At 44.7% G+C, this 9,777-nt stretch overlaps 1 protein-coding gene across 1 annotated transcript; it reads right to left on the bottom strand.

The window, feature by feature from the left end:
* Positions 1 to 1,405: 1,405 nt before the first annotated feature.
* LOC111840827 (phospholipid scramblase 2) lies at positions 1,406 to 9,298 on the bottom strand. The gene is made up of 7 exons (XM_023806120.2): positions 9,207 to 9,298; positions 7,220 to 7,290; positions 6,911 to 6,953; positions 6,442 to 6,662; positions 5,567 to 5,728; positions 4,388 to 4,549; positions 1,406 to 4,173 (listed from the first exon to the last, which is right to left on the bottom strand). Exons 2-7 carry the CDS (start codon positions 7,286 to 7,288, stop codon positions 4,144 to 4,146), a joined length of 687 nt encoding a protein of 228 aa, XP_023661888.1. The 5' UTR covers positions 7,289 to 7,290; positions 9,207 to 9,298; the 3' UTR covers positions 1,406 to 4,143.
* Positions 9,299 to 9,777: the final 479 nt, after the last annotated feature.

Raw genomic sequence — 9,777 nt, 5'->3', positions numbered from 1 at the left:
AGGGTTTGCGGCCTAGATGTAAACAGAGACAGAGAAAACGATTCCTCCACTCGGCAGGCTTGGTGGAGAATTCTTAGAGGCAGTGAGGAGTGAGTCCATTCTCAGGCCCCTAGCTCTGCTTGGATCCCCATTTCCAGCGTGTTTTCTTACTTTCGTTTACACAGATGTTTGCAGGCCCCTTGATTAGCATAGTGAGCATTTAACATCAGCACAGGAAATTCCAGATGGCTGCAGCCCTGTACATCAACTCATACATTACCGGTCATCGTAAACAGCGCAGGGTGGTGACCAGTGACACCATGCATCTGCTGATGCCGTTTCTAACTGCACATTTACGTTGTATTTATTTAGTTTATCCAAAGCAATGTACTTTGGTTTTTTCGGGGAAAGTGGGGACAGCCAGACCCTGGAGCAATTAGGGTTGAGTCTTGGTCAAGGACCCAATGGTGAAACCACTCTGCCTATCCTGGGACTTGAACCAACGACCTTCCGGCCACAATAACCCACTGAGCCAAACACTGTACGTACCTGACCATCTAGCAGACACTTTTACATCTTAGAACTCTCCGAAACTTCATACTCTTCACCAAAACACAACGGGACACAGAAGAATCCCAGCTTTTGCAGCTGTTTCATACCTGGGTGACAAACCCACACTCTCTTAGCAAAAGCTCCCTGCTGCACGAAATCGGGGTCTGACTGGGACGCTGTTTGCCGGCACCACTGCTGGGGTCCTGCTCAAGGCAGTCACCTAGGAGACGGGCAGGAGAGCGTGGATAAATCCCCAGCGTGCTGTGATGTTAGTCTCTGCAGCCCAATCATCAGTCAGGCTCTGTTTACACAATGAGGACACTCCACTGTGAAATGCTGGGATAACACAAATAAAGGATTCACGGGACCCCAAGCCCCTGCACCACTGGGCTGGAGGGGAGGGGGGGTTGGCTAGGTGAAGGGGGGATGAATTTGATCACATCCAGTCTTTGTAGAACCAGGGATGTCAGACTCTCGGTTTCCATTGCCAAACCCGCATGGAGTGGCTTAAAGAGACTGCCCCCCCAGCACATTTCATCCCCTATTAATCTTCTGATTGGATCCCCAGCAGACCCCCAGTTCATTAAGGGCCTTTGGGGGGGCAGTAAAGGCTGTAATCACTGTAAGTATGGCGTAGCTGTGGACCCCACACATAGCCTGTCACATACCTCCCCAGAAATGTAACTACATACAATGCAGGGCACAGGAACTCTCACTGGTCTGCTGGGTAGCATTTATGGGGACGAAGAAAGCGTACATCCCTCGTGTACTTATACCGCTGATTGAAACTGAAGCTTTTTATATCAAGCATTAAATAACCCACCCTAGGCATCGTAGCAACAGGTCTACAAAACACTCAGGATGACAATGGCAATTTCACTCACCCCCATTAAGTTTATTTGTACAACACTAAAGTAAAAAGTATAGACACTAACTTTAGAAGGGAAAAAAACACACACAAAGTAACTTTGTAGTGACTTGACATTTTTCCAGATTTGTCTACGGGAAATTTGGAGCAGCACAAATGTAACCGGGACTCGATAAATGGATGCCTTGTTAAATGTTTTTTTCTACCTGTTTCAATTGCACGATTCAACAACTGAATACATCACATTTGGCAGAGTAATTGCTACAAGTATAAATACTGGTGACGGCGCAGGTCACTTGCGCAGGTCACTTACGGCAGCCATGGCATCGGCGCCATGCAGAGATCAGCCTTAAGCTGCAGCACTTGAGTGGCTGGAGAAACATTCACATTCCCACGCATCTGTAATTTTCCAACACAGGGAATTCTAAGCAAATGGAATGCGGCACTGTTTGAACTAAACCCCCACACTCTCCTGGGGGGGGGGGGGGGGCCTGCTTAGAGGTCACAGAAAAACCAGGAAATGGCGCAACCCTAAAACTGCATTGATAATTCACATTTGGATTAATGTATAGACTGTAGCCCAGTGCTCTGGAAGCATCAGGGCCCCACCCTGCCTTGAGAAAAATACAGAGATTATTAGGGGATTATTGATTTTGTTCTCTCTCAGTTTTCTTTTGGCTCAAACAGCTTGTGTGGCCCGCTTGGGGGACACCGCCTAGCCAGGACCGCCAAGGTTATTTAAGTGTGAGACCCAGTACAATGCATAGAGGGGACAGGAGCGGAGACCAGAACAGCTTTTATAGCTTTTTATGGCGCTTTCGAAGCAAACAACTGAGTTACCCATTCAAAGCAGGTTAGTGAAGAAGTCACCACGACCTGTGCACATTAACCAGGCAAGAGTAAACACATGCACTGTAACAGATGCTACTGAGGTCAGAGGTCAAAGCTGACATCACACTAGTGTGACTCGCAGAAAGACTTCCCTCAAATGTCATCCCCATCTGTAACACCAACCAAACCCAAAGTGAAGAAAGCTTTACAATTATTACCATCCGGTGAGATGATAGAGCAGAAGACAGAGGGTTTGGGGCTAACGGTTCAGTTAATATCTCATGCACAGTCTCACAAAACGCAGGCTGTGGTTCTGGCACCCATTTATAAGCAGAATGTGGGGATCAGATCCCAGAGCCAGCCATTAATCCAGTGCCCATTTTGGGGGGGGGGGGCTGTTAAGGGCCTAACTCCTGGACAACAGTGGCGCAGCAGAGTAGCTGCCAAGCACACAGCACCCCCCAAAGGCAGGAGACTCCACTGCAATTATAATATATTTCTTAATCAAAGGTCGCAGCGGGGGTGTCAATGCCTCTTACTAAAAGATGAGACAGACAGTTCACTTGGGACGTGGCCCAGGAACATAACAAATGGATGGACATAATCATGGTTTTTGTTTTAAAAATCGCAGATGTTTTGTGCCCCCGCCTTGTGGAAGGATATGTACTGATGAGAAGGGAGGGGGCCTCACGTGTAAAAGGGTGAATCGGAGGCCAGCAGATTGTTCGCGTAACAGCACCGATTTGTCAGCGTCGAGGTACTGGCAGACGATCACGTTTTAAATAAAGAGGCAGGCATGGGAGCCTTCCATTCCAATTCCTCGGAATGCATTCCAGAACGACCCGCGCAAAACCTCCCCCTGTTCACAACTTGCTTTTTTAAATAGCCGCATGCACATTTCAGAAACCGAACAGAACCAGCAGCACTAACAGATGCAGTACTAGTCGGGGATTAAATTCAGCAACTGCCGGACCATCACTGAAGCCACTTCATATACAATAGTTAGTCATCACTAATAAACGGGACATTTCAGTTTCGAGTCCAGAATACTGGAAATGAAAACAGCAGGTATAATGCAATAAAGAGCTTCCAACCATCATGCAGCACTAATAATTACATATTAATTAGTGTTATATCTCACAGCTGACTTACTCAATCACATTCAGAACTTTATTTACATTCACCGGCTTTATTGGTGATCATCCCACATCGGACTTGAAATCATTGGTATCTGTTCAGAACAGAGAACTACTGGCCCCTGGTGGAACATTGCTGACATTTCAAAAGGATATTTACAAAAGCCTTAAAAAGTTAATAAATTAAAAAACAATAAAATTAGTAGTTTAAATATTTTTTTTGATACACATAGTTAACACATCTGTTTCTTAGTAAGGAGGACAGTCAAACCCAAAGAGAAGGACTTATCGTCAAACGGTCTCATGCTGCTTGTGAATTGTCTGAGGTTGCCTCACCCTGTTGCTACAAACAGTGCAAAGCCTTGCTAGCTGTGTGTGTGGGGTGGGGGGGGGGTGGGCGTCCTGCTTTCCGGCAGACGGTCGCTCTGCTGCATGCGTGAATTTTGCCCAGCTCCATGCTGATGAGCTTTGAGGTCTGAGCGTTAAGCTAAAAGCCTTCAAGCCCACCCCCCTGTACCTGGCAGTGACTGCAAGGGGCAAACCCAGGAAACATCTGCCCCCAACTCCAAATCTGACAGTACTCCCCAAGGAGGAGGCCCTGGGGAGTCACCCCTGAGAGGTGGCCATAAGCCACATACCGCAAGAATCCCTTGTTTTGTGGAAAGTGAAGTCCTTCCTTCCAAACTGAAATGATTATAAGAGGAACACAGATGAATGCATCTTAGCAGAGGATCCCACTCCATGCCACGACAGGTCTTTCTCCAGGATGTCCGGCTTCTACTGGTTGTTCTCAAAGAACATGAAGTCCTGAAGAAAATCACCACATGTCATCACGATGCTGGTCAGTGAACTCCAAGAAATAAATGGGCAGCTAAATGATGCTACACTTCTTTACTGTTCTTAACGCTAATTTTTACAATGGCAATATTAAATACTCCAGACTGGGGAACACCAAGGTATCCAAGAATCCTGTCTGGCATGATGAGGTACTGGAAAGAGGAAGACAGCGAGGCAGACTCACGATGAGGAAGCACGCGCCAATCATCACCGCCTTCATCCTGACGTCCAGGTCCATGGGGAATTGGATGCCGAAGTTGTCCGTGTCGGTGAACACCTCCCGCAGGAGGCCCGTCCACTGCTTGCTGATCTTGCCGATCTTATTGATCTCGTCCATGGTGAGAATCTCAAGGGAAACACACGTTAGGACCACTCAGTGCGGAAACCCGATGTTACGGACATGGAGCATAGTGTGGGCAGAAAGGAAGTGACGATCCACGGGTGGCTCCAAGACAAAGGGGTTTATCAAGGGAACAAATACACTTGGGGAAAACCCAAACTAAAGAACCACAAGGGATCAGAAACAAACAGGGAAAAAAATAACAAGAACTAATTACACAAACCATAACGTAACAGAACAAGTGAGGAGAACAACACATGGAGCTGGACTAGGTAACTGAACAGCACAACACACAATAACCTTCACATAAAGTACATTCACCTAATACAATAACTAACTAGAGAACAGAGCTGGGGCAAACAAGGAACAGGTGTAAGACAATCAATTAACCAATTAACACAGGGCACAGGAAAACAAGCAAAAGAATAGAACAATCAACAAGCACTGGCACAAGAAAACAGGCAACAGGTGGAACTAACAACAACTTGCAAGCACAGAAACTAAGACCAAAAACTACAAAAACTAGGAAACATTAACTGCATACCGGGAATTAAACACTAGGAATAGAACAAAAGGATAGTTAAATGGAACCAGAATGGAACAGAACAGAACACAAGCAAGGAAAACCTTGGACAAGAAAACTAATATAAGAAAATACACGCTGGGAAACAAAAACCCAATAAATACAAAAACCACCAAGGCCTCAAACCAATCACCAGCGGGACTCTGAGCCGCACGTTCAGCCTATTGAGCCATGTGGCAGTCGGGGAAGCAGGAGAAACACACAAGGGTTTGACAAGGAGTGACAAGATGGGCTGACCAGCGACACCTGCTGGCCAGACAGGGAAGAGATACTAAGGACAGGACCAAACGGGCACTGACCCTGACACCCGGCTTCTGTAATCAGTGTCCCAGCAGCCCGATATCACCCCAAAGCAGGTTCCATACCACAGCAGTACCCGGATTCATTAAAGCCGGCACCATGCTGGTGTAGGGTCAGAACCCGGACGGCGAGTGCCGTACCTCGAAGTCGACGTCTGGCAGGCAGCTCCAGCCACAGAAGGGCCCATGGAGCTTCAGCACCTGCTCCCGCCGCTCGTTCTCGATGATGAACTTGGGGAAGATGGGGTGCCACTGCTGCAGCACGTAGCCCACCGTGTTCCCTGGGGGCGACTGCACCTCCATCTGCGAGGGGGGGCGTTATCATGCATTTACTGCCAATACCCACAGTAATTAAATGGTAATTAATACATCTGAATTACATTTCAATTAAAGTATTTTATACACTATTAGTCAAAAATTTTTGCACACACTGAAATATTCTACATTTGAATGTACTTACTTTCATTTGCACTTAAAATTTACTAAGAATACACTCAATATTCTTTGCTAACAAATACATTTACAGCATGTTCACCATTTTAGTACCTTTATTAGCAAGAAAATGTCATATCCTTGATTCTTCAAAGTAACCTCCTCTAGCAGTTAGAACAGCAGAGAAATTTGAGACATTCTTTCTACAAGGGACATTAAATACTGCTCTGATTCATATGATGAAACAGTCAACTAGTGCATTTAAAGTTAAAGGACAGCCTAGAATTTGACTATGCCATCATCACACAACCAGTTAATATGATGTCAGACATGCACTGTTACATACTCTTTACATGTTATAAAGGAAACTTGGTTTATTTGATTTATTTTCATTCATAGTTGTTCACTGAACTTTCTAATGCTTAACAAAAATAAAACATCTGCAGTTTATGAAATAAATGGAAAAGTGGTAAAAACCTGTGGTGTGTAAAACCTTTTGACTGACAGTATATATCACAATTCCAATTATATATACTATACTATACACTTGGTATATATAACATCTCGTCCTGAGATCAGCTCACCTCCTGCAGGCAGCAGGGGAAGAGGCAGGAGGTGCACTTGAGGGGCCGCGTGATGGTGATGACCTCGTGGCCGAAATTGTCGAGCACGCGGATGGTGAAGGAGCGCAGCGGGCCGCAGCACTGCCGGCTCAGGCAGTCGTTCTCCTCCACCGCGAAGAACACGTTCTGGCCCAAGGAGTTGCGGATCTCGTACTTATTGTTGCTCTCGAAGCCGGCGAGGGCTATGAAGGGGGTGGGAGGGTGGGGGGTCAGGCCAGAGGAGCATGTAAAAACCCCGGAAGGAGGGAGATACAGGCAGGCAATGGTGTAACCGGGTCCGATAACCGGGGTGGACCTGACCTCGAAGAAGTGAATACTGCTATTCAACCCCATAGAGTACAGATACATTGCTGTATGAAAAGCATCCCAGACAAACATAAAAGTCAAAGCAGTTAATGTCCATCACATTCACATTGCTGTAGAAACATACCTTCGATAAGTTCGACCCTTTGTTTTATAAGCAGCTGGTCAACCTGTGTGGGCAAACGAAGAAGGCAGACATTTTTATTTACATGTAACGTTTGAACGACAGTATCGACACCACTAACCATCACTGAGCTCAAAAACATAACCCTACAGCATCTGTGACCCATATTTACCTCGTCATAATGCATAACTGTGATTATATTTAAAGTATTTATCTGCAGTGCCCTTGTTTGTGCAGTCCGGCATCTAAACAGACGACAGGCAATATAATTTCCCAGTGACAGCCTCAAACAGGTAGAAGTGTCACACCAACCTGTGTTAAGTACTCCAGACCTGGGGGGACACCAGGCATGGAGGGGTTGGGCATCATGTACATATCCATGGCTGGTAATGTCAGAGGTGGGGGGAGACAGAGAGGAGCATCTTATTAAAAGATTCTACACACATAAGATTAAAAACTGTGCAGTTGTGCAGTGAAATAAATGTAAATACAGCACAGATTGAAAAAGCTATTTTTGACATTTGGTAGTTGGTACCATAAGCAAATCCATAGTTAATTATAGCATTAAACAGATATATGCCATTTGTGGGTGCGCCTTGTTTTCGGATTCAGACACGCCGTTTTGGTGCCATCTATCGGCCGTTCCCACGAATCTTGCAATATTTAAAATGGGTGTGCGCGTTTTTCCTCTTAATGTGTTTTTATTTTACCATTTTTTTCAGAAAGCAACAGAAACAATAAACATTTAACGGAAAAGTAGTACTGGTTCACCCAAAACTATGGCACCATCACTTACAAAAATCACTTGCGGGATTTATTAGTAACGTGTATATACAAATGAATGTGTCACGTTGTGCGACTAAAATCAAAGAGCTTAGTTGCAGTATTTCTGAATTACTAAACCTCCTTCTTGGAACAAATCCGTCACTTGCCAAAACCATTTTACTGAATCAGGCACACATTTTGCAAAGCTTTAAACAGTATTCAGCTAGTTAAGCACAATTTGCAGACCCGAGTCACCCTTCTCGCAAAACTCTAAACACATTCTCATTCATCAAATCACATTTTGCACCGTGGTGAACTTCGATGCTAAACAGAAAACACATCCAGCACACAGTAGTCATCATTTGAACACAATGACTCAGACCTGTTCACACATGTTTCTAAACATGGGAAGAAGCCAAAGAGGGACTAGAACATGGAAAACATAGGTGACTTGAATTTCGACGTCAAATCGTCAGCAAGGGAGAGCATTTCCTGTGATGCAGCTGAAGTTTTCCGTCCTGATCCAGCCATGACACATGGCGATGAGGCAGAATGAATGTTCTTCCTGGACTCTGGCTTGCAGTTGCACATTTTACTGTAATATGCCTTTAGATGTTTTACTTTGTCCTTTACAGTAACTTTTTGGAGAACTGAATACTGTAAACATTACATAGGCTATTGCTTTAAGTATAACTGTATTGGCTTCCGATTTTTCAAGACGCAAAAGACCTTATTTACAGCAAACATGATTCTCTTTGTGCCAGTAACATTTTTGACTGGTATTTTAAATTTTTTGCTGTAGTGTGTAATGACTATACTCAGTAATGTTTATGTACTGAGTAATGACTGGCTTGATGCATGATCTGAAAGCAGTGTTTGGTTTTGAGTAGATTGTTCGATTTTGCAAGACGACTCCAAGGTTTTGTGAATGTAGTTTGAAAGTTGGGCTTTTTGTTTACTGAATCAGGAACGGTTCAGGAAATGTGCTTTAGTAATTCAGAAAAAAACTGTAATACAGGAAACATATTTACATCGTTGACAGGTGATTTGTAAATAGCCTAACCAGTCTGGACAAATGCACAAGCCACATTGCTGCGTACTATTAAAACCGCTTCATGATATGAAAAGTTATCAGTGTCGTCCAGCGCCATAAATAGGAAACAAGACACCGACCATTACGCAGCTACACTGCTTGGAAATATTATGTTTTAAACACCTGCGGGAAAAGTAGTCTTACATAGCCCCTATTTAGTGGCTTGCATATAAGGTAAAAACAACACGAAGCTGAACAAAATCAATAATGAGAAGGTTAGATTAACATTTTATGTATGGAATTATTTAAACCACTATGTGCTTATATCACTAACGGAAACACGCCCATGATGGGGTTGCTACCGCTGCTTATAAGGCAATACAAACAAATGACAAAAATTATTTTAAAAAGATAATGATAATAGAAAATAATAAAAGACGACGCTGCCGGAGACTTTACGCTGGGTGACTGAGGTTATGGCTGCAGCCGGTTCACACTCACCTGAGCCCTGGGTAAGACAGCGAACCAGCGACCTCCCTCCCGGACCTTCCTCCCACTATAACGGGACTCCCACGTCGGGCCGGAACCATGGTGTTTACTGTGGTCTCATTGGTCGGTTCTCACGATGAGGGGGCGGGGTCGGTGTGTTCTCTGTAATCGTATTGGTCGAATTTCACGAAGCGAGGGCGGGACCCTAAAGTTCCCGGATGTTGCGTGATGGTTACCATTCCGGTCCCTATGATGTCAGGGCAGTTCGGGATAAAGGGTGCGATTCCGAGAAACAGAGACAGAGAGAAAAGCACCTAGGAAAAGTACATTCAAGTAGAACGGTTCTGGGTGGGAAAGCAATGCAATATTCCCAAAGAGAGATGTCTCCCCACACTCGTCCAGTCGAGTTTGCACATTTGGCGTCATTTGGGTCGACCCTTCTTCACTAAAGGAGGTTGAATTCCCCCCGAGAACTGTCATCCCGACAGCGTTCATTTTCCTGATTGCTGAGTCATATTCAGCTTTGCATAGTACTGCTGTTAGTATAATTCATTTTAAATAATATTACAATAAACCAAATATA

The sequence above is a fragment of the Paramormyrops kingsleyae genome, chromosome 1 (genome assembly GCF_048594095.1).
Source record: "Paramormyrops kingsleyae isolate MSU_618 chromosome 1, PKINGS_0.4, whole genome shotgun sequence".
Classification (NCBI taxonomy): Eukaryota; Metazoa; Chordata; class Actinopteri; order Osteoglossiformes; family Mormyridae; genus Paramormyrops; species Paramormyrops kingsleyae.
The sequence above is the reverse complement of the archived record's forward strand: the minus strand, read 5'-3'. Positions and strand labels throughout refer to the sequence as shown.